Here is a 25,764-nt window from a genome sequence, read left to right on the forward strand (position 1 = left end):
TTCTAAATGTTGCGAATATATTTGTATGTAAGATATGAACCTGACAAGGTCGGGCTGCAGAGATTTACTTGAACAATTCTCAAAACAACAAAGCCTTTGTAAGGTTGTCTGAAGCATTTTTTTAATGCATGTATACTTACAGAAAATTCCTTTGCTGGCTGTGGAATGAATTATAAAAATCTTAGAAAAATGCATTTAGCAAATTTTATAAACAGGCATATAATTAATTACAAACATTTTAAAATCTAAATCAATTGCCTTTGATTTTAGAAATGGCTTAGAATTAGTGCAATCAAATTAGAGAGCAAAATTCAAATAAACTATTCCAGATATACTTTCAACACTTTGACTGCAATTTGTACCATATACAATGGATACAATGGTGTCATTTTTTCACAAACTGTTCTGAGAGCGGCAGTCATTAGGTTAAGTTTGAGTTCCTAGTATATTATGGACACGGCAGTTGGCAACCCCACAATAAGACCCTTTGCAGCAACATGGAAGATGCGCTAAGTAAAGCAACACAACATCTAGATATGCTTAAAGACAAGCCCTACTCCAAGAGACTGCCATCACAGAAACTACCTTGCATGGAACACCAACATCCAAGCAGCAATTTGATTGAGGTTTACAAATATTTTCATGGGTACTACAAGGTTTAGCTCTTAACATTCATGTAAGACACTGCAATGGAACTCAGAAGTACTTCTACAAAGCTTTATATACAAAAACCAGCTAAAGTTTAAAATCATGGGAAACTTAATTGTGCATTGCTTATTTATTACTAACGAAATAATCTGGCCAATATTGTAGTCTCTGCTACCTATATTTCCTGACCTATCTCCACATAAGTTTTTTAAAACAAATTTCCTAGAATTCATTATTTGCAGTATATTGTTGAAACAAACACTGAAATGACAGGAAATAATTGCTCTAACAGATTCTTATATCAAATTGAACTCAGTGCAATCAATATGCATGCCATAGGCTGGTCCTTTCTTACCCCATGAAGGCTGTGATCCCATCTTACCCCATCTGACTATATACTTGGGAACTCTTTCAAAAGCATAATTGACTATCATTGGATGGACCTGCCATCTCTATACGTATACGGTAACTAATGAGTTGGGACCCACAAATAATTAGATTTCTATTTTTTAACAAGCAAGCCAGCACAAGGATTACAATTTTCCAACCTTCTAGAGGAATCTTGTTGCCCCCACATAGTGACAAATCTTCAATTTATTTGGAATCTTATGGCCCAATTGTATACCTTTAGCCCTTTCACAGGCAAGTTACCATATATGATCACTTGAAATTGCCTCACCAAAATTCCCCCTATGGCTTCCCATTTGTGTTTGAGGCTTCCTTATCATGACTCAGTCAATCACTAATTATCTGACCATCGTTCCATCCCCAGCCTCACCACCAGCAATGCCCACAAATTAAAATATGAGCATTTAAATGAAGGTTTGGACTTGGACAATGGAACTGACTCTTTAGCGGCATTTTTTTCAAAAGGGTGAGGTATCAATGTATATTTAAGCATTTCAGGTAACTAGATCAAATTTAATTAAATTAAACTATTATGTTAATGATTTTTCATTTGCATAAACTAAATTTTAATGATAAAGAAAAATTTTGTGTACTAACCGTATTTAATGAATTCTTCAAGTGATATTTAAACCTTCAGCTTCAATAGGCAAAATTTTTGAAAATACATATAAATAAATATATTATATAATACTTCTTATTTTCTTTAAATTATTTCTGAAAGTTTAGTTTCTGGATATTTCAATGCTTGCCTGCTAAAGGGTTGACTAAGCCATCCATGAATTGGACAAAAACATTTCCAAATTTCTTTATTTCAAATAGGATAAGCAGCTATTGATACCCATGATTTTCTAAAATTACCTATGAAATGTTTGTTTTTACCAATTGATAATCCAAATTTGCACCTTGATTAACAATTAACTATGAGGCTTTCATTTAGTGGGAAGGGAATCTTACAGCTCAAAAATGGTGGGAATGCTCTGGTTGCAGTTCAAAAAATAGTCATTTTTCCAAGTGGCCACCACAACAGTGTGGAATTCTGGATAGGTAATATATTCTGATGTTTATATACAAAAATGTATCGAAAAACCTACCATGTAACACCTTCCATCTCAGTGAAAATTGATACACTGAGCTAGTCAGAAACTGCCTTGCTTCCAATATTGCGCACATATGGAATTCAATATCGGGTAGGCAATACCTTACTCAATTACTTTCACTAGTCATTTATCCATAGCTGACAAATATTTGCAATGAATATGTTATAAAATAGAAAAAATTGTGTCAGCTTTAGCAGAAAATTTTCATGATTTCACAAATACCTACGAAGTTTCAAACCTCAAGAAAGGATGGGATAAACTGCATATTTTGCATTGTGTATGGCACTTTGTGCCGTCATGTTAACATGTGACAAGCACATCACCAAAACAGTGTCCCACACCTTGTTTTGGTAATGTCAAGTTTGATTTCACAATAAATAGATTTGATTCACATTCCACACTGAGATTTAAATGATGGAAAGTTGTTTCAAATTTTAAACACCTATTGATGCACGTCCTGATATGGATTTTTTTATGTTTTTGTCCTTTTTGTGAATATTGCCTAATTAACTTCACTTCAGATTCTGAATGATTTTGTGTCCCATCTCAAGTTTTCGAACATTTTGTGTCTTTAAGAAAAAGTTTGCTGTTCAAAAGGTGCAATTATTGCATTAAATAAATCATTGAGCGCTTAGGCATGTACCATGAGGTGTATTAAATAATTCAATTTAATTTAATAAAAATTAATTTTTAATTTTAAAATATTAAATAAAATTTTTAATTAAACATTTTTTTAACATAATTTAATTTGACAGCATGTGTAAAATTTTATTAAATTATATTAAATTTAATAAAATTTAATTTTAATTTATTTCAAAAATTTAATTCTACAGCTGCAGCCGGTAAAAATGAATGAAAGTAAAATTGTATTCCATGCATCCCAAATTGCATAACAATAAATAATTTGACAGGTATTTTCTTAATCCCATTTATATATAAGAATGGCAGTGTCGCTTCTATTTCAGAATCTTTTCCTGAATACATTAGTGAAACTACCATAATACTTATGGTAAATACCGTAATACTACAGTACTCACATACCGTAATATTACTGTTACAATGTCGTACTTTGAGAAGCGGCATCAACATTGCCAACCATCATAGACAGTTGCTTGTTAGCTTTCACCAAGTGAACGGGTATAAGATTTTGCTCTTATGAATTAGCTTCTTTACGGTGCATCATGTTCAACTCTTATTGGCGGCAATTAGTTATTAATTTATGAATTTTAATTTGTTGTTTGACTTGGAGATGAATTGCTAATGAATTAATATTTAGTTTAATTGAAATCTCAAAGTATTACAACTTTCATGCTTGATTCTTTCAAGTGTGACTTTAATCCCCCCTAATCTCATATTTTTATCCTATCTATCTCAACAAAAAGTTGTGAATCAAAAAAGTGGTGGAAGTGGATTGAAAATAATATATGAACCTTACTTTTTAGAATTCAATCCTGGCTTTCAGAGTGATATCTGTGGAAGAAGCCTTAGAAGGTATGACAAATGCAGTACAGCCTTGAGCCTTACAACTTACAAGTAAATGAAGTAATGAATTATTTCTGGTGAAATGCTTTTTAGTTTTTACCGGCTTTTGGCAATTACTTGGGAGTGGTGAAATCGTAGCACAACAGGCATGGGTGAAATTATCCATGCCAGGGGTGAAAATATCCATGGCCATGACTAGAGGTGAAATCACCCATGGCAACGGCCATGGCAGGATCAAAATTTTCCTACTTGTTTCTGGAATTTTGAGGCTCCAACATGACAAGTTTTTGATACACTTGGAATCTTGCGGCCCAATAGTGCATTTTTGTTAAAAATTATAGAAGACGTAATTCATCTGGCAGAAATTTGGCATTCCCGCAAATGGCGGGGATAGTGGCAAAGCAGAGAGTTTTTTAGACACTGCCGCAAGTTCATTTTTGAGTCCTATAAGTAGACTAGTAAAATATCATGGATACCAGCATTATCATACTTGAGAAATCGGTTTAAATCTTGAGTAAATGAGAATATTAAAAATGAACTGATTCTAAAAAATCTCTGGTATGTCACTATGATGGTAGGAAAGCTCTAGGGTAAACGCGGTATATTCCGACACATTAAGGACGCATCGAGAAATGAAAAACTATAAAAAAAACGTATGCGTTACGTAAGTTCTGTTGCCTTCACATGACTCTCAAAACACTTCACTACGCGTCAGCAACGATGAAACGTCACAAAATGTTGCCATATTTATTAAAAAGCCTTTAGAATGGAAACCTACCAAATCCCTATATTCCGTCACTTTGGGTGGCAACATCCGACACGTGGTGAGTCGTATTGCGTCAGCGCTTCAAATTTAACTGATACGTATTGCCGACATCCACGTGTTCGAATTCCGTTTGCTGTGTGAGCTGTATTGGGATACAACACGGCTTTGAATTAGAACACTAACGAATATTGAACACTACTTAATTACGTTTTAATTAACAGCTATTAGGCTTTTAATTAAGCAAATTTCAATTTTTGTACAAAGCTTTGAACGATCTGTGTGTGTCCAATTCAAGTTGTGTCGGAATTAGTTTTCATGTGTCGAAATCCAACATCTCAACTTAATCATCTATTAATTTATTTACGACTTGAAATCAGCGAATACAAGTATACTTAAAGGATTCCTAATATATTCACAGACGTATTTAAAAGTCTCAAACCATAATATTCTTCCTATAAAAACAGTTATTCACTATTTGGTAGAGCCATGTCAACTGTCAAATTTGACACATTTTTCGATGATCTCACCACGTGGCATGCATTGTCTCTCTTTGGATTTCAATATTTTCCCACTAGATGGCCAAGACCTAGTGTTTTTGCAGTATTTCGACACGCAAATGTATGACGTCACCATTTCAACCATCAATGAACGCATGGAACTAAAACAAAGCTTAATATAAAGGAAAAGCAGGAGAGGTGACGGAATTACCTACGATGTCGGAATATACCCCGTTTACCCTAGTTGCATCCCTAAGGTTAGAAGTTTTCCATGCTTGGGCCATGGCCCAAGGGTGAAATTGTCCCAAATGCAAGGGTTATTTTTGCTCATATACCAGTAATGGGTGGCTTCTGCCTGATATTCCAGTCTGGAACTGTCTATCAAAGTATCAATACCTACCTACCCTTATTTCTAATTTCATATCAAAAAAATAAATAAAAAAATTCAACCACAGCTAAAATAGTAGATTTTTCCAATTTGGATTCTAATGCTGAAAAAAATTATAAGTCAAAAAAAATTATTACAAATTACCATATCACTTGTAAAATTTATTTGATAAAGTGTCTCAAATAAAAATAATGTAAAACACTGGATGGTAAAAATGACAAACTTGTAGAAAAAATGTATTGTGTAACTTCAACATTTTTCAATAAAAAATGTCACCCTAGTGCCTACTGCCTAGTAGCCTACCTAACTACTGAGTAGTCACTGTAGTGCACTACATTGTAATTGTTCAAGCTTGATACACTGTAAAAACCATTTACAGTTAGCCTGAGTTATAGGTAAATTTGGCGGTCAACATTTACAGTGATATTGTGTAGAGTAATAATAAAAGAAGGCATTCATTTTATTTATATTTGAAATGCGTATCAAAGTTGGCACAAATCCCGTCAATACGGACTGCATATTTCTATCATCACAGATCAGAAGTGTCAAAATCTTAATTAAACTCACAGCTCTTGATGGACGCGGCATCACTACACGGCAGTGTCAAAAAAACTTGCTATAGACGTAACAAGTAACGAGATGAAGGGGGACGACCTCTCCCTTTAAATCAAAACAAACAAACGAGCATCGATAATTTCTCCGTTTTGAGATCCTGATCATACTTGAATCTGAGTAACTTCATTTTACAGAGTTTAATTGTACATATTTCACAAGAGCCCTTAATAAAAATTTCAAAACAGTGCAGTGTTTCCTACGGAAGCACATGTTCATTCATCTATTAAGTAAGTAGAACACGAAAAATTCACGCCGAGTTTCTGAAATCAACATATGATACTCATTTTTCATTTTATAGGATTAGAGGCATATTTTGCATTCGAATATATCAGCTTATGTCAAATGAATATAAGTTGAATCAGCAATTCATATAACAATTTTTAGGTGCGCATAAAATCGTTTATGTTTACTTTAATGAATAAGTTGAGTTTCATGGATATACAATACTGATTTTAGGTGCAAGTGCGGCGCGTTATTGGGGGCATTGTGATTTTCGACAATAGAGCTCATTAAGATTAAAGAGGTAATTCTGAAAGGTTTATTGATCGGCTGATAGGACCTCGTTATAACGAACGAAACATTTCTAAAGTACATTAATAAATGTCAGATCGTTCGTTTGCAATTTAAAAAAGGATTTGGTCAAATTTAATCTATATAACATATTCTATTTTTAATTTTATTGTAAATTGAAGGGGCTGAAGTACCTCAAATATTTTCTGTTGCTTTTGCTTTAAACTGGTCGTAGTTGTATTTTCATGGTCCTGTAGTTCCTAGAGCTTTCGGCTTAAACAATGATTCTGTTTAAATATTCTGATAGATACAGACAACCATCCTTATCTAATTCGGTTACAATAATAATAAGCGAGACATTTCATTAAATTGCGCAGTAACCAAATGAAATTTAGACGTGTCGTTCATATCAGTAATCGACTAATCGGAATTGAATTGTTGGATGACACAATGCTCACGATATTAATTTAATAATTAAAAATAGGTGGTGTGGTCGATGGGACAGGAAAACCTGTATGAATCGCCCAAAATACGAAGTCATTTAAAGGCACTACGAAGTTTTACTCAGGCGAATTCAAGCTAGAGCAAGTAGCTGTGATGTCCTGAGAGTAGCTGGCATGCAAGTGAGTGTTAGTTCCACGGATTATGTATGGAATGGATGTGGCTGCTGGCATGATACGAAGCTGGACAGATTACACATGGAATATAGACAAAGAGGGACCTCATGGACAAAAAGTCTTGAGTCCGGGCCGCTAATCACAGCAGAATTGTAGCAGTGAGTTGCGAGTTCGACACCGCATATGCTGTGAATGTTCTGCGATGTTAGGAATCGGCGACAGGCCTAAGGCCTACTAAACGCTGAAACTGCTATTATTATTATTAATAGAATAGGGTAGCTAGACTGGCACTTAGGGCTCCCGGATGGACTGCAGTGAAGGCATTGAGGGACGATAAGGAATGGAAAAGTTTAGGAAGAGAAGAATGAAAGCAACACTGAGGTGTGAAATACAGCTGGAAAGAATCTTAGAATGGATTGTGAACGTTGGGCGAGCCCAAACAAAAAGCATAAAACTATTGTGTTCCAACGTCCTCAGCACACCACAGCTGCTGTACAACATGGACAGCAATTGGCCCATTTGCGAGTGCGGCAACCACCAAAGAGCGGTGCAGCTGCAGTGGCGCCACGCGTCACCGTTCATTTGCAGCATGGTTGCATTTGCAGCTGCTACTTTCATATAACTTCGAAGCTTCGTCTGACGCCTGTTGACCGCTTTGTCATTAACATCTCAGGGCTTCAGTCTTCTTTTATTTGACCTGTTGTCGACGCATACGTTAAATGCTTTCAATTAAATAATATGATTTTGCTGCCCAGTACAATTTAAACCTCGATGCTCGCTACGAGTTTCATCGTTTATTATATTCCTATACATACTTTTCCGAGAGAAGGCAATTGTTGGTGTAATGAAGTTCAGACATATCAAACACATGGGAGAAAAGTATCAATAGAAATTTACTGTTCGTGTGGATTTTTATCGTTGGGAAATAACTCGTCCTGCCTAGGTTTAAGGCTCATAACCCTTCAACTACAGTTAAAACATTTTATTTCACGAAGTTATCAATGATGTGTTACGGAGAACGGCTGGCTGCGTGCTAACCTCGAACATGACACGAGATAAATTTTACTGAAATGCAGCTCAGAACGAAAACCATGAATGATGTTACACGCAAATTTTCTGTGTAAATCGTATAGACAATTATGACAAAAAGTTCCCTAGAAGTATATATTTATTTAGAACAAGAAGTTGTACAAACAGTTAACTATGAACGAAATGCGAGCATCATAGAATAATCCATGAGCTGCACCAACGAATACGAGCACAGACATGACCGTCCGAAGACAAGCATGCAATGGGTTCCAAGGATAGCTCAAATATTCACTATCCAGTACAGTATTTTCAGACGTGCCGCCCAATGCCATAATTATACAAAACTTTCAAGGCAAATGTAATGTTAGATAAGTGAATTGTAAACAGTTTATTGTACCTTTGTTGCCGTTATTAGTTAGTTAATGAAGCCACTCGTATAGATGGAGCTGGTAGAAGTTCAAGTCGTTATTGGAAGCAAGAAATCACCTACAATTAGCATACAAAGCAAGTATTATATAATGATCCAGAGAAAATTGAGCTCATCCTAGAGACCGCGTGACACATGTGTACATCAATTAGAAGTACTAATAAAGCAAACAATATAACCGGACGCAGCACTCTCACGATTCGGTAGACTGTTTACTTGAGATGAAATGAAAACCTAACTTGACGAAACGGATTAAGTTGAACTACTTAACTACATAGTCTAATAATTTCTCAGCATGTCGATAGGAACTAAAACTCACACACAGAGAACAAGCACACGCTGGCCGAATGATAACTCGCACCTGGTTAGTCCTTGCTCCTTGGTTAAGTTAGCAACGGAATAGTCCAATAAGTTTCGAGACATCGACATGATAGGAAGAAATTAACTAATGTCGTACTGGAAATAAGGCGATCAGCAATACAGGTAATGAATTCATAATTCATTTCGATTAATTACGCATGTAAAGACAAAAGATCAAAAGTGACAACATCAAATAAAGGTATACAACTGTACTTTCGTACGAGTAGATGACATTAACAGCAAACTACATTAAAAAATATTAGACTACCTTGACATGCTGTGTCAACACTCAGTAGGGATAGTTCAATCTGACTCATCACTGGACTCGTCAAGATCATCATAAAATCTTCCTTTTTTCAGTTTCTGAATATTTTCTTCTTTAGAAAGCTTTCTTTTCTGAGTAATTTTCTGCGAGTCTTTGGTCTCATTGTCATCTGAGCCAGCCGAGCTAGACTGAGGTGATATGGACGACGAGCACGGAGAAGATTCCTTAGCCGCGACTTGTAAACCTTTCTCCACAGATTGAAACAATGCAGACGTTATTTCTTCTTGCTCTTGGTGGAAAGTGCTATCGCTAAAAATGTGTTTTGGCGTCTCCTTAAGAGCCTCAAATTTCTTTTTTCTATTGGCAATCCTTTCTCTTTCTTTCTCGGCTCGTTTCTGCAGAGCTTCCTTGAGCTTCTTCTCTTGGTTGATGTCACGCAGTCGTCGGCCGCTGAGGTCGCGGCAGGCTTCTTTGTTTGTCGTCTTCTCAATTTGAGCGCCTGCATGAATATCATAGACATTATGATGCACCAGTAATCTAAGCATGACAGCAGCTTGAGATTCAAACAGTGTTTCAAATTGCATTGCATGAATACTATATAAATTGAAGCAGAGATTCAATTTGACACTCTTAGGGTACGCCCACAGTGAAAGCAGGTTGCCAGCGTGCTGGTTACCTGCTCAGGCTGGCGCCATAAACCATAGAATACAGACGCCTATTCGTACAGGTTTTCACTGTGAACACTTACATTATTATCCTATGTTCATTCTTGTGGCAGGTTGGAGCAGGTTGCCCGCGCGGGCAAACCTGCTTTCACTGTGTGCGTACCCTAATGCTTGCAACCTTAAACAGCAACAATATAAATACCAAAATACTTTGCCTTGCATCATTTCAAATACCTAACAAAAAATGGTGGGTTTGGGTGTCATTTGCCACAAGTAGAATTAAAATTTTTTTTCATGGCAATAATTAATGCTGGGTGAACTCACCAATAGCTCGAAGCATAGAACCAAAGCCACCTTTACCCCCTGGCAAAGTGAGCATGACAGTGATGGTTGAGTCCACAGTCGGCAAAACATCATGAGGCTGCAGAACATGACCAGCACATTGCACAGACATGCTCGATGTGGGACAACCCTGCAGTAATAAATACAAATAGTAATAATGTCAGAGAACATATAATATCAAAATTGTGAACATAAATATTTCTACAAAGCGATTAAAAATCAAAATGTATTCACTACTTCTTAGTTCAAGTTAATACTAAATTAACTGTAAAAACTGTTTTCAAAAATTAATGAAGCATAATAATTGATCAGCAAATCTGAAGAAATACCAGTATCTACTATGCCAAGAAGGAAATAAGTGTTCAACTTACCTCCAGGTTTTGCAACTGATGCATCAGTTCCATGGTGCTTCCCACTCTAGGAACCATCCATGTCTTGCGGCTACCAAGCAAGTAAGACACCACACAAAGCTGTGAAGATTCCATTGAGCTGAAATTGTGCTATTGCTGGCAGGGAGAAAACATAAAAGGATTAATATAGGGTGCAGAGAGTGGGCAAAACTTTGAAGATCTTTGGCAACACATCAGCACTAAAATCTATGTCTTTGGAAGATCTTGCCATACTAATTTCTTGTCTAATAACTGTTTACGCAATGTTTTGGCAAAAAATCTTGATGGCTTAAGTTGTTCTGGTGACAACTTTTTAATAATATTTTTGACACTTTGAGCCTAAAACCCCAATCTTGGCAACACAATTGCCAAACTCTTCATAACGAGGGTCAATCAATTGACAAGTTAATAGACTTATCTAAAGAATAGTTTAACAAAATGCATTAACAAACTGCAAGAGCTATAATAATATATATACAAACTTTTGCGATGATTTATGACTTTTATGACATCGATCAAGTTTTTATATCTATGCCTTAAGGTGTTGTGTGTATGCCTGAGTATGCAGAATGCCAGGGAAAAGTCACTTTAATTTTTCACACTACACCAAGCATAATATAAAACCAATGTGCCAAAGTTACAGTAAAATACCAAGCCTTGGGCTCTTAGGTACACATCAGTGACCAATAAGGTCAATAAAGTCATTGTTTAAATGCACCACATTGTAATAGACACAAACACTGCTTTTCAGATTATACTGGTTTTTACTAGTTATGAAACAATGTGGGCCACTAGCACCATATTTTAAATCATAATGAACATGAACATGGTTTTTCAAGCTTATACCAATTTATACTAGTTTCAAATGGCACACATTGCACGTAAGCAGCCAGAAGAAACAAAGAGCACAAGCAAAACCATGTTAAAGAAAACTTTTACACCTGAATACTGCCATCCCAATTCAGTCACACTGACTGACTTGTCAACTTCCTCATGAAATCAATAATTTTAAATTACATATTATATTTTGCATCACTTTTGCTAATCTGAAAATTGAAAAAGGTAAATAAAATACTCCTAGTTTCTTGTTTCAATTAAGAAATAGATTATTTGCATGGCATTTAAATTCAAACAAGGAGTTGACAGTATGACAACAGCTGATGGTGAAGCCTTTGTGTGTTCTGAAATTTTCCTCTATTGTATTAGATTATGTTGATCTGCATGCTATTCACTTTGTTAAGACTAGCCCAGTCAATTAAACTAAATTAAATTACCAAGTACATGACAATTCTAATCCTTGAAAATTTTGAATTTGGGAAAATATAGCTTTATTAATCACATTACCAATCTTACTCATCAATCATCATCACTAGGCTAATTTTGGTTATACTTGCCTCTTAAGTGGACCAATCACTCAAGGTTATTTGTTTAGTATTTAATCAGATCACTTAATTTGTGGATGGAATTATCTTGAAATTCAATATAATCTGTGTAGTATGTATTGTAGGCAATAAAATAAAGTTCATGGCTGTTTGCAACAGAACACCTGGGTTGATATGGCAGTATCTTCCAAACGAACCCTGCACATGCATGCAGCTGCTCCTGATCATTTGGTGACCAATGGAAGACTGAACCTGCTGGCCAAACCTTGTACACAATTTAATGCACAAGAGCAACAGTAAAGCTGCTGCACTTGGAATGATTCATTTAATTATTCAGAAGATATCATTCTGTGATGATATCTTCTGAGTACCATCACAGAATGATATTTGGAAGAATATATTTATCATTCTCTTCCGAATTTGAAGAGAATGATATTCATCTTATACATTATTATATTGGGAATGATAGTAATACAAAAGCTATCGAGATTTTGCCGTATTATTTATTCAAGAATTTACACTAAAAAATGATCATTGATATAAGGAATTTGTTTGAAGAAGCTCAAGTATTGGTCTTAAGCATCAAGATGTGGACAAAGTTTTCATCAGCTGGTTAGGTCTTCCTCAGACAGCTATAAACGTCAAGATCACACAATATGCCTATTACTTTCTACAAAAAGAAACGCGGAAACTTAATATAGACTTTTTTAATTTTAAAATTAAGATTTTAATTTATAATTTCCAATACATTCCCCAACGAGGGAAGTGCTAGTTCAACTAGCACTCCTGGCAATTTTTGCTTTACATTCTAATGCGGCTTTACGTTGTGGTCGCTCCAACGAAAGTCGCACGCTCTCGGCCTCAGCTTCACCTTCTGCCACCTCTCGATCGCCCTCGGCCTCTGCCATGGAAAGCTCAAGAGGATACAGCAGATTAATTGAATAAATGCCCTCCGAACCGTCGGGACGACAAACTTTAGCAGATCGAGCGCAGCTATCGGCCCCGACAATAACTTCAACTACTCGACCGAGCTGCCAAAATGGCCGGGTTTCAGTTTGTGAAGCTATCAACACAATTTCATTGCAATGAATCTTATTGCACCATTTATAATTAAACAAGTCTCTCCCTAGTTCCCTAAGAGAAAGGAGATAATCATCGAACCAAATTTCTTTGAATTGGTTAAAGATTTCAACTCTATTCTGCCAAGACTCCATAGCAACTCCACGGGTTGCTACAAATGGTTCTTCTAATGACGGCATTACAACAGCGCTAACACCCTGAGGAGGTTTCAAGAAAGAATTAGGCGTTAGAACGTTAAAACTAGGACCATCGGTGTCTTCCAGGTAAGTTAAAGGACGGGAATTCACTACATTTTGAATATCTGACAACAAAGTAATTAATTGGAAATATTCTAATTTCTTCCTACCGATGCTCTTAAACAAGCAATTTTTCACGACCCTTATCATTCGTTCCCATAAAGAACCAACCCATGGAGAATACAAGGGAATTGTTTTGTGTCTGATATTGTGTTTAATTAAGAATTTAGAAAGGGAACAATCTAAGTTGAGCTTCGACAGAATATTTCCGGCCTTCAAAAAGGTGCTTGCGTTGTCACTGTACAAAACAGAAGGCACGATCTGAGCGTTACAGAACCTCTTAAAGGCCAACAAGAAACTGTCGGTGGACATATCAGGAAGAAGTTCCAAGTGAACAGATCTAATATTAAGACACGTGAAAATCAGAATGTAAAATTTCACTACCTTATCTCCATACCGAACATTCAAGGCACCCGTGAAATCGACTCCGGTGTTCCTGAAAGGCAAAGTGAAATTAACTCTGTCACGATGAAAATCAGTCAACTTGGGCTGTTTGAAAGGCAAGGCGTTAATTTTCCTGCAGATGACACATTTATTCAGGATTTTCTTCACTGCGGCTCTGCCATGCAGAATCCAGAGTCCACCGCTTCTGACGTGATTCAATGTGGACTTTACACCCAAGTGACAACAGGAATAATGTGAATCCCATATAAACAATTCGGTTAAATAGCTTTCCTTAGGAAGTAATATAGGGTTTCTTTGTTCGTAATTCAAATTATGGCATTTGTCCAATCTGCCCTTGGCACGCAGAATCCCATCCTGGTCAAGAAAAAGATTAAGGTTACGAACCAGGTTAGGGACCTGCTTAGAGGGACAATGCAAGTATTCAATGACCCCAGAGAGATGTACAGACTGCTCTCTTTTAATCCAATACAATTTAGCTTTAGTGACACAGTCCATGAAATCGGTTGATAGTTTTCGAATCTTGGCTATGAACAAGTAAATGAATGCAGTTACAGAGATCAAGGTTTTTAATGAAGAAAATCTATTTATCTCAAATAAGGATTCCTTTGTTTCAGTAATAGCAGCGTTGGTTGTGAGACTGATGGTGCGGTCAGAGAAACATCCAGTATGACCGGCTGACCAAGCTATTGGATTCTCATCCAAAAATTGAGGTCCATGCTTCCAAAACTCTAACTTTCTCTGAAACTCAGCAGCAGTAACGCCTCTCGAAACCATATCAGCTGGATTATCAGAGGAACAAATGTAGCGAAATTTGATGCAGAGGTTGAATTTCTCTTCCACATCCACAATTAACTGTCTAATGTCCCTGACACGATTGCGAGCGAAGATGTTCTTTGACTTTACTTTTCCTGACAATATCCAAGAGAGGACAACCTGAGAATCAACGCAAATGAGAAGCTCACGCAAACTCACTGGACCTAGAGATTGCAGCAAATTGAAAATGCACTTCAGAGCCAAAAAGACTGCCAACAACTCCAAGGTAGGTATGGTTTTGGCCTTCAGAGGAGCACTTTTGCCTTTAGCAAAAATCAAGTTCAGTTTACTTGAAGAACAAGTAGGTTTTAAGTATGCACAAAATCCATACATGACCTTTGAAGCGTCAGTAAATATAACTAATGAAGCTGGATCCTGATCTTTCGCAACCATACGTAGAAATGAAAAAGAATTTAGCTGCAATACATTAGCGGTAAGCTTCTGCCACCGCCCTAACATCTCTGTACTCAAGGCATCATCCCAACCAACTTTGCTCAGCCATAGGTCTCTTAAAAGAATTTTGCAGCTAGCAATGACAGGAAAAAACAACCCTAATGGGTCGAACAGTTTGCCAAGAAATGACAAGACAGATCTCTTGCAGGGCTTACCGTCTGGTGGAGTAATTTCAGCAAGTTTCATCTCATCAGTTTCCGCATAATAGCGGTAACCCAGTAATTTTTCGTGATCAGAACCATGAACAGCGGCGTTACCGTCGCTGGAAAATAAAGCGTTAACTGAAGGACAATTGGACGACCAGGAGCGCAACTCAAATCCGCCCTCCCTCATACGCCGGCAAGATTCCCTATACAGGTCGCACAGCACATTAGGATCATTACCAGTAATTATCAAGTTATCCACGTAAAAATGGTTAGCCAAGAACTTTGAACACAGATCAAGCGGATATTTGGCAACATGTAATTTAATAATGTAATTCAAAATGAATGGCGAGGACACAAATCCAAATACCAAGGCTTTATAACGATAAGCAGCAAGTTTACCGTACTCATCATACCACAGCACAGAGAAACGGTTTCGATCAAAGATAGATTTAAGTTTGATTTGCAAAAATGCCTGCTTTATGTTAGAAAGCATCAAATAGGTATTGAACCTCAAGCTAATCAAAAGGAAAAAGATGGTCTGTAGCAAATTTACGCCAGGATATGCACACTCATTCAAAGAACGCGAATCCCTCGATTTGAAACTGCAATTAAGAACAGGTCTTACTTTCGTGGTGACCTGGTCTCCGTGTCGTACCACTGGACGATGAGGTATCCATGTGTGCTCGGCTGTGTTTATTTCCTGCAAGTTTACTTCTTCCAGGATATCGTCTTTAACCTGCTGTCTGAAAACGGCATCGTAAGAATCGAACAGGTCATTTTTCTTTAGCTTCTCAGCAACCTTTGGGAGCACAGACATGGCAACATTAAACCCATTATCAACAGTTTAAAGTTTATCAACATCCCAAGGAATTTCAATGTTATAATGCCCATCAATCAATTCTACCGATTCACTGAACTTGGCAATTTGTTCGGTGTCGTAATCGGAAGTCTCTTCTTTCAAACCTAGGGATTCAACCTTGAAGAGGTTGTCAAGTTTGGCATCTACATCATTGTTATCTAAGTCAGATAGATAAATTTGAGTTTTATCCTCAATCAAGAAGTTGACTTGGCTTTCTTCGAGTACAGTTTGTCTAATTTTAGACTCTGTCAAAGATTTAATTTGACGTTTGTCCAAGAAATTCTCTACCTGACCAAAAGGTATTATTCCTCCAGAATACTGGAAGGCTGCACCCTTGCGACACGAGATCAGAGAGAAATTTGTAAAGAATTGAATAGCATCGACGCCAAGAATGCCATCCAGCTTGCAGGTCTCCTGGCTGCTGCCTGTCAAGAAGGCAGTATCTGCCAGTGAAAATTCACTCTTCAAATTATTAATGGCATCATTAAGTCCATTGACAGAAAATTCAAGGGAAAATCTTTTATCAATCAAGAAAGTCAATTGAAAATTATCCAAACTGTCACAGAAATTCACAGATAGATTTGCTTCTGACAACTGTCGCACACCAGAATTGAGGAAGGAGGAAACGTTGTAAGGTTTCTCTTCAACTTCTTGGGAATAACCAAGTTTGGTCAAGACGCTTTCTTTAAGGTAAGATCTCTGGCTGCCAGTGTCTATCAAGCATCGTACATGAGAAACAGCTTTGCCACGACATACTTTGATGGTTAGGGTGGGTAGCACGTAGCCTCCACACACACTAGCGTTATTAAGACAAACGTTTCCTAACGTTCTCTCGGGTACATACTTTGTACACAAAGCAGAAATATGTTTATCCGAAGAACAGATATTACAGGGATAATCTAGTTTAGCCGAGCACGCTCCACTGTCATGCTTAGAACTGGAACACATAGAACACATGCGCAACTCTTTGCACCTACGCACTCTAGCGGCGTTCGACGTGTAATTGGGGCATTTAAACATCGAGTGATCCTTGGACGAACAAAATTTACAGGTCCCTCGAATCGCTGAACACGCATTTAGCATAACTGGCTTAGTCGCACAAATTTTACTTTCAGCATCAGTTACGTCGTTTCGTTTCTTCGAAATAGTGCCGGATTTATCGTAAGTGGTCAAATCTTTAGCTGGGGCACGCAAAGTTAAAGTTTTAATTACATCAACGTAGTTACTGAAAATATCATCAATGCCAGGGTAATTGTTTCCAACTTTACGAACCATTTCTTGCCGTACAGGCATAGGCAACTTGCTGAAGATAATATGCGAAATGAAATGCTTGCTAGCAGGTTCTGCCATCAAGTCCTTCTTATAAACTTTCAAATCGGCAAGTAAACATCGCACTTCGTTAATGAACAATTTTGTTTGCATGTAAGTTGTATCAAATTTAGGTTTACTTTCCAGGAGTTTCTGGTAAAGCTCGCTGACGAGAGCATCTCTGTTCAAAAATTCAGCTTCAAGCAATTCAAGTGCAATTGTATAGTTGTCATCAGTAATTTGCAAATGGTTAATTAATTTCAGCGCATAGCCCCGCAAGTAGCCTTTAAGATAAGTGAACTTTACCGAATTAGATAGAGAGGTTCTCAAGCCAATAATATTATTAAATTGAACAATGAATTTATGGTATTCCAAATTATCTGTTCCTTCCCCGGAAAAATGATCACAGGATAGATGAGGAAGTTTCAAGTCATGGCTGACCTCATTGAACTTAGGTTTAGGCTTAGTAGCAAGATTATCAATTTTAGTTTTAATTTCCAGGTGATAATTAGTCTGGCTCGCGAGTTCACTGTCAAGCTGCTCGGAAATTTCATCACTTGTGCCCGCGAGGAGCTCAGCATTAATAGTTTCATCGATAGCGCTCACCTTACTCAGTAAATCATTGAGAGTTTGTATCAAGGGGTCGGAAGAGACATTTGGGCTACCCTCCTTACCGAGTGCAAGGGTGATCTTGCGTTTCAGCAATGCGCGCTGACGCACGAGGTCTGCGTGAGTTACAGGCATGTGGCTGCTCAAAGGTTAATTTAAGCACAAAAAAAAATGAATGATTAGCATAGACATCGGAAGACAAACCCAAGCTGATGGAGAAATTATCACTTAAGAACTTTATATTGGGAATGATAGTAATACAAAAGCTATCGAGATTTTGCCGTATTATTTATTCAAGAATTTACACTAAAAAATGATCTTCTACAGAAAGAAACGCGGAAACTTAATATAGACTTTTTTAATTTTAAAATTAAGATTTTAATTTATAATTTCCAATAATTAAACATAATACATAAAAAATAGTATATTCAGAAGATTATACTATGCTGAACACATTCAATAAATAATACAAACTACCCTCAATAACTTTTGTCTTTTAACATCAACATCAATACAATATGCCAATGAAAAACATGCAGGAGTTGAATAAGGCATTGGATCCACAACATATGCACAGTCAGTAACTTTGCCATAGCACTTAAGTTGATCCTTTTTAATGAACCAAAACAAAGCCAAATCATTCTCGCATAATCGAAGAAGCTTCTTAGTTAATATTTGGCAATCAAACTCTAAAAATTTTAATTCGATGCAGCAGTAGTATAGGTATTATATATTTATTGAAAAGTGGCAAGTTATACAATGGTGGGTGTCAATTAATGTCTCCAAAACAGGAAAATTGGGCAGAAGCCATCCTTGATCCCCTCTCAGGAAGATGTAGGTTTTGGGGGAATATTCCCGCACAAAATGGGTTTGTGCAGAAATATCTCAATTACCCGCAGGACTGCACAGGATTGCTCAATACAGCGCAGTTGGCAGTAGCAGATAGCAGCACAGAGCGGGTGGCGGCAGCCGACACTGAATGCAGCAACGGTCTTCAATACACATACCTGCATGGCTGTGAGTCACAAGGATACAATCCAGTACTAGCACAGCCACCATTGTTAGCATAACCCGGCATTGAACATGTGTATGGTCACTATTACGCATATGAAATGAACATAGACATGCAGCCACTACAAGCATTGACACCCATTGGCGCAGTGATAAGATGATACATCATAGCATTGCTGCAGCTTTTGGCAGCAGCAGGGATTGAACTATATATATATACAGTTATTAATACAGTACAAGCATCAACACCTATCCAAAGTTGTGGGATGATATTACGTAATTTACGTCACAGCATAGCTGTAGCTGCTGGCAGCAGCATGAATTGAACTATATACGGTTATTAATAGTCTACATACATTGCCACTGTGCTGCGTGGCGTGGCGGTATCATTGTTACCGCGCACCCAAAACTAGTAACGGAGTAAGGCAAATTTTATTTCTTGACATAGGTATTACAGAGCACTGCAGAGATTGAAAAATTGAAGATACAAATACCTGTGCACCAGGCACATCTTCCTGCCTATGGCCCGTGATCAGTCATAGTCCTGTAAGGTTAGCCAATTTTACTAATCTCTATCTCATTTGGAATATTAGGCAAAAGTTTCCTAATATTGCAGGTAGCTAAATATAATCATTCTACAGATGATTTTTAATAATGATAGATATAAATAGAACAACTTTCTTATTTCACACTAAATAAATTTGAAAAAGGCCATAGGAATGATAAAAAATTTGCCAAGTTAATGAACATTTTTGTCCAATTCATGGGCTTTGGCCAAATTTTCCAGTTAAGAGTTCCTAACTTCCTATGGTTTTTCTAATTTTTTTCTGATTTGCTATTGCCTTGACAGTTGAATTTTTATCCAATTGTACAATCTTGCCTGGTTTCTCCATTGTTGTTGTTGTTTGCCCTCCCCATCCCGCGACAAATGCGGGACGGGGCCTAACACATTCCCGTGGGCAGCCCAACCTCTCTCCCCAGTGCGCCAACAGCCCTGTTGCCTCGATGGGAGAGCTCCACAAAACCAGGGGCGACAAGGGCGTGACCAGCTCTGAGCAGCTGTTCAGGTGGTTGGTGTTGTGTTCATGTCTGTGACAGAGTGGACAAAGAAGGGACGGATGTGTGACTGGATCTATCTTGTGTAGGTATTGGTGTAGTAGGGGGACTTGTTTGTATGGAGTTGTGCTAGGGCTTGGCGTGTGTGTCTGGGTAGTTGGGTTTCTGAAGAGTCTATGGCTGGTGCTGGTGCCAAAAGTACAGCATTGTTTGGTAGATTGTCTATGTAGTTAGTTGTAATTGTAGTGTGTATTTGTTTCTTGCGTCTGTTTAGTGTTTCTGTTGTGGCTTGATCTGGTTCTATGAGTATGTTAGTGGTGTAGTTTCTGTTTGTGAAAACTGTTTGTTTCATAAGTCTGGGTGGGTTGTAAGGTTGAGTATGAAAGTGAAGTGGGTGGGCAGCATTTTTGTTTCTGTGTATAGGTAGTGTTGGTTAGTATCAGCTGTACAACCTGTTGCAATGTGGAGTGCTGTGTTTTGGATTGTTTGTTTGAGTTTGTGCAAGGCTGGTGCTGCCATATTCTATTATAGGTTGTGTTATAGTTTTGTAGGTGGTGAGGACTTCTTTTTGTTTTCCCCAGTTTGTTGATGTGAGAGATTTACGAATTTTTATTGTTTTAGTTGCTTTGTCATGTGCATTATGGATGTGGGTATTGAAGTTTAGTTTTGGATCAAATGTGATTCCTAATATTTTGGGTGTGTGATGGTGGGAATTGTGGTATTGTCTATGGTAAGGTCTAGTAGTTTCCTGTATTCAGTAGGGTCAGGTGGGAAAATGTGGCTGTACTTATTAATTAAATTAAATTAATTAAAAATTATTATGTAAAGTTACATAATAATTTTTTTTCCACTAAAATTCATCATATTTTTTTTCTAAATAATAGGGGAAATAAATAAAATATATGCGAATGAATCCTCCATTTCGATCATTATACGAGTCCTATTTCTAGTGCATTGCACGCTTGACGACGTAGGAGCAATTTTGCCTTTCTCTTGATACTCAGACGATTTTTTAAAAATTGTGTGTATTGTTGACTCGGGAAACCCTAGGTCTTCACCGATCTTCGTTTTCGTTTCACCATTATCAAAACGCTTAATTATTTCAAGCTTAGTCTCCAAAGTGATATTTTTACGTTTAAGCATTCCCTTTTTGTCCATAATTATGACGGTAATTTATCAAGGAAAATTATGTAGTTTGATAAAAGTGAGCAGTAGATATGGCAGCGATCTTGACCAGTTGAAGGCTAACAAGTAACTAGAGCACCGGCATGGCGCACTTACCGGCGAACGTTGCCGAACTCGACCATTCGAGTTATGAACGAGACAAGGCGCGGTTAAACCGTCTCTGTAGTCAGCACGAGTGCCTACGGAACGGGACCTTATTTAAAGAATTATTGGCTGAAATTCATAAAGTAACAACATTTGGCGAATTTTTCCAAAAATCGTAACAAAAGTAACAACATAAGATCTAATAAGCAAAAAGTAACACTTTTGTTACGAACGTAACACCTCTGGCTAGAGGCGGGAAAATGATGCATTGTGAAAAAAAAAGTCGTGCTAATCAAAACTGGCACCGCATAGATTAATAATAATAATATAATAATAATAGCGGTTTCAGCGTTTACTAGGCCGTAGGCCTGTCGCCGATTCTTAACATTGCAGAACACTCACAGTATTTTGCGGTCTCAAACTCGCAACTCACTGCTGCAATTCTGCTGTGCTCAACCGCCCGGCCTCCTCGCCGATTCTGACCAGAAACTGGCACACAGAGCTGGGATCGAACCCGCGCCTCTCTGCGCCAATCTTGGTACTCTGAACTGTAACCCTGGGCCACCCTAAGGGTAGGTTGCAAATTTTTTTTCTGCGTTAATCAAAACCGTGGTATTCAAAACCGTGCTAATCAAGGGATTGCTGTAGTGTGATGAGAAAATGATGTCATCTGCATAGGTAATCATGTGCACATCTGTAGGCAGAGTGGGGAGGTCTGAGGTGTATGTGTTGAAAAGAGTGGGTGAAAGGACGCCCCCTTGTGGGGTGCCTGTTATGAAATTCTGCTGTTTGGAAGTGGTGTTATTGAAAAGTGTGTAGCCTTTTCTTCCTTATATGAAATTGTATATGTTTTTTGTTAAAGTTGGCAGAATTAGAATCTTTGAGAGTTTGTCTATTAACTTGTGTAGGTTTACTGTGTTGAATGCTTTGGACATGTCTAGTGCTATTGTAATGGTTCATGAAGGTGGTTGTTTCTGATTAAATCCGCAGGTACGTAATATGTTGGGTAAGTGAGTGTAGGGCTGTAACTGTGGAGTGATTTCCATTGAAACCGTGTTGGTGAGCTATTTGTGCAATGAGAGGCTGAATGATGTTGGGTATGATTTTTTCTAATGTTTTGGAGATTGGACTAAGTTATATTGGTCTGTAGGAAGAACCTATGGATGTGTCTTTGTTGGGTTTGGGTATGGGTATGATCTTTGCTAGTTTCCATGGGTGTGGGATGATGTTTTTGTTTATTGCTATGTTGTATTTTCTGGTAAGTTATGATATTGCATTGGGTCCAAGGTGTTGAATGTTAATGTTATCAGGCCCTGTAGATTTGTTGGTCTTACTATTTTTAATTGCAGAAATGGTCATATCTGTTGTGATGGTCATCTGATCTTTTCGTAAGTTTTTCATTTTTCTGTAATGAGGGCAGGTTTGATGTTTTGTTATGTTTATGAATTAGTTGTTGAAGGATTTTGCTTTGTCTTTGGAAGTGTGTGCTATTTTATTTGGGAGACTAATGGATTTGTTTGGTTGAATGGGAATGGTTTTGTTTGATAGTTGATGTATTGTTTTCCAGAGTATATGGCTATTGTGTTTATTGTCCCAGTGTTGCTCCAAGTATTCTCTCCAAGTATGTCAATTGTCAATATGTCTTATGGTCTTGTATGGCTCTGTCAATTTCTCTGTTTTTAACTGCGGTAGTTGCGGGTCTGTGTGATTTGCGGTTCTGATTTGATTTCTTTGAATTATGAGAGCTCTAATGTTGTCTGGAAGAGGTGGTTGATTTGTTTTTATTTTGCCTTTGGGAATGTTGTGTTTGTCTGCTTGAATTATGATGTTTGTGAGGGTTTTGTTTGCAACATGAATATCAGTTGGGTCTGCTATGTTTTCTAGTGCTGATTCTACTTCAGTTGAAAAGGAGGCCCAGTCAGCTTTGTGGTAGTTAGTGTACATGTTTTTGTTTGGTGTTGTAGTTGGAAGTTTGTTTTTGTTCTGTAGTCTAGTAGTATAGGTAGATGGTCAGATGAAAGTTCAGTTAGAGTAGTCCAGGTAATGTTGTTTGCTATAGTGTCAGAGGCTGTAGAAATGTCAGGAAAGGTAGGTTGTTGATTGTTTGTAGTGGGTAGATGAGTAGGTGAATTTTGGTTGAGGATAATGTGGTTTGAATTCTGTATAATGTCTTCTATTAATATGCCTCTGTGGTCGTTGTGAGTGCCAGGAGATGTGGATGGTGGGCGTTAATGTCTCCTGTGATGATTGTGTTTGGTTTATTGGTGATGTGGATTAAGCATTTGGTGATGAGTTGATCTATTTGGTTGTGTAATGGATGATTGGTGTCTCTGGGAGGGATATATATGTTGGCTATGTAGATTGACTTATTATTGGATAGGTGAACTTGGGAGATTTAAAGTTCTGTAGCAGCTTGGTTTATGTTAGGTGGGATTTGAATGGTAGAAAAGGTAATGTTATTTTTGATGTAAGTTAGTAGACCACCACCATATTTGTGTGTTCTGTCTTTGTCTTATTGTTGTGAAACCTGCAATTGTTGGAGTTCTTGTTGTGGGCTTGAGTTTTATTTCTTGTACAGTGATAATGTTTATTCAATGTTGTTTGGCAAGTAGGGGTAGTTCATCTATTTTGTTTGATAGTGTGTTTATATTTATTTGGAGAACTTTAAGGGTGTCTATTCGATGTTGTTTGGCAAGTAGGGGTAGTTCATCTATTTTGTTTGATAGTGTGTTTATATTTATTTGGAGAACTTTAAGGGTGTTTTGGATGTTTCCTCTGTTTTTTGGTTGGAGTTGTGATTGGTTTTGGTTTAAAGGGTTTGGTGGAACTAATGACTGTAGTTGTTAAGTGCCGAGTGGGTTGTTGGGTAGGTTGTGCTGAGTTGTTTTGCTTAGGTAAGTTTTGTTGAATATGTGGGTTTATCACGTTTATGGTAATTGGAAGTGTTGTGTGAAGACTGCAGGTCCAGTTGTCATTGTAGTCTGCTATTTTGGTTATGGTGCATTTTTTATGAAGCCAGTCAGCCAGTGTAGTGATTGGGAATTACATCAGAAGGACGTCTGTTGCTTTGCAATTTGGCCGCCACAGATCTGACACACCCACATCAGTCCTGGGTTAGCTTTAACATTCCCCAATCTCAGCAGCAACACTGCCAGCAACACATGGGGTCCGTGCGCCGGCCTGGCCAAAAAACATGCCTCCGGCCTTCCTTTTGGGAGGCAGGGATTTGGTGGTTGCCAATTTCGTCCCATGAAGGGATGCACTCCAACCGCAAGCAGGCCGGCAACATTTGGAGCTTGGTTTCTCCATCACTCCATGCTTCAAGAAGATGATTATTGCTTTCTTCAACTTCATCGATGAAGTCATGCTTATTGGCTATTGGCCTATTGCTTAGGTATATCAAAGAAGGTATAGCATAGTGACAAACCAGAGATTTTTTAGAATCAGTTCATTTTTAATTTCCTCATTTACTCAAGATTTAAACCAATTTCTTAAGTATGATAATCATAGTGACAAACCAGAGATTTTTTAGAATCAGTTCATTTTTAATTTCCTCATTTACTCAAGATTTTAACCAATTTAATAAGTATGATAGTGCTGGTATCCATGATACTTTTCTGGTCTACTTATAAGACTCAAAAATGAACTCGAGGAGTCTAAAAAACTCTCTGCTTTGCCACTATGAGGTTATTGAGGTATAGTAATAGTTCATGTTCACATAGTGGCAAAGCAGAGAGTTTTTTAGACTCTCCCTCAAGTTCATTTTTGAGTCCTATAAGTAGACAAGCAAAGTATCATGGATACCAGCATTATCATACATAAGAAATTGGTTTAAATCTTGAGTAAATGAGGAGATTAAAAAGAACTGATTCTAAAAAATCTCTGGTTTGTCACTATGCATGTTCAACTTCACTAAAAACAAACTAAGTCCTCATCACATAAATTTACATTCAATTTTCAATATATGGTATGGACCTATTAGGGAATTGTTTGTGAAATTTCAACAGGAACCCAATAAACATAGCCAAATACATAAAAAAGTAAGAAAGCTCTAAAAATCAATAGAATTAGAAGCATTCTCACTTTAGTGAATACCTAACTGATTTGTGTCTCATGTTTGGAAACAGACTGAATTTAACAGAATATATAGGCCTACTGTTGAATTGCATAGGTATAATATAATTTGAATGATATTCATTGTCAATTGATAATGATGATCTGTCCATTGTCGGTTGTCCAAGAATGACCAACAGACCAAGATCAGTCAAAACGCTCGAGACGACTCAGACAAGACCATGTCCCATGACGGTGCTGCGCAAATACAAACGATTGATCTCCATTCTCAAACTCCGACATTTCTCAGCGTATGCCTGACAGCCTACCTGCCTAGACAGCTGCCTGGACTGGAGGCTGGAGCTTCTTCTTTTCCGGATGTCCACGCTGGGTGGACTTAAAGCCACAGGACAACCGCAAGGATGACCGTGGGGCCTGAGAGCTTCTGCAGATGGGAGGCTGGACTCTGGAGCGCTAGACGCCAATTGACTCAGCTGTCTCAGCACTCGGCCACAATCC

The 25,764-nt window shown here is 37.6% G+C and overlaps 2 protein-coding genes across 8 annotated transcripts in view; both read right to left on the reverse strand.

Moving 5' to 3' along the window:
* LOC108674192 (protein strawberry notch homolog 1) overlaps positions 1 to 5,909 on the reverse strand; it is a 34,251-nt gene extending 28,342 nt beyond the window's left edge. For 2 of the 3 annotated variants that reach the window (XM_018162108.2, XM_018162107.2), the window contains exons 1-2: positions 5,854 to 5,909; positions 141 to 158 (exon numbers count right to left, since the gene is read on the reverse strand). In XM_018162108.2, the coding sequence (XP_018017597.1) occupies positions 141 to 158; positions 5,854 to 5,874 (39 nt within the window). In that variant the 5' untranslated portion in view covers positions 5,875 to 5,909. The remainder of the gene's footprint in view (positions 1 to 140; positions 159 to 5,853) is intronic. The other variant, XM_018162109.1, reaches the window with a different exon arrangement.
* Positions 5,910 to 8,184: 2,275 nt separating this feature from the next.
* LOC108674196 (replication stress response regulator SDE2) lies at positions 8,185 to 25,758 on the reverse strand. 5 transcript variants are annotated; one of them, XM_018162118.2, is made up of 4 exons: positions 25,575 to 25,758; positions 10,488 to 10,622; positions 10,099 to 10,246; positions 8,185 to 9,608 (listed from the first exon to the last, which is right to left on the reverse strand). In XM_018162118.2, the coding sequence occupies exons 2-4, from the start codon at positions 10,599 to 10,601 to the stop codon at positions 9,148 to 9,150; spliced, it is 723 nt and encodes a 240-aa protein (XP_018017607.1). In that variant the 5' UTR covers positions 10,602 to 10,622; positions 25,575 to 25,758; the 3' UTR covers positions 8,185 to 9,147. The 5 variants fall into 5 exon arrangements, 3 of the variants coding, with proteins under 3 accessions (XP_018017607.1, XP_018017605.1, XP_047741345.1); XM_018162116.2 differs by lacking the exon at positions 25,575 to 25,758 and adding an exon at positions 12,693 to 18,154; XM_047885389.1 differs by lacking the exon at positions 25,575 to 25,758 and adding an exon at positions 11,900 to 12,227.
* Between the last annotated feature and the right edge of the window lie 6 nt (positions 25,759 to 25,764).

This window comes from Hyalella azteca, unplaced genomic scaffold (assembly GCF_000764305.2).
Source record: "Hyalella azteca isolate HAZT.00-mixed unplaced genomic scaffold, Hazt_2.0.2 contig17794, whole genome shotgun sequence".
Lineage (NCBI taxonomy): Eukaryota > Metazoa > Arthropoda > Malacostraca > Amphipoda > Hyalellidae > Hyalella > Hyalella azteca.

Coding starts and splice junctions, on each gene's coding strand:
- LOC108674196 (XM_018162118.2), bottom strand. CDS start 10,601: ATGGAATCTTCACAGCTTTGTGTGGTGTCTTACTTGCTTGGTAGCCGC. Junction 10,247..10,487: donor ATCAGTTGCAAAACCTGGAG/GTAAGTTGAACA, acceptor TTATTACTGCAG/GGTTGTCCCACATCGAGCAT. Junction 9,609..10,098: donor TTCTATGCTTCGAGCTATTG/GTGAGTTCACCC, acceptor ATATTCATGCAG/GCGCTCAAATTGAGAAGACG.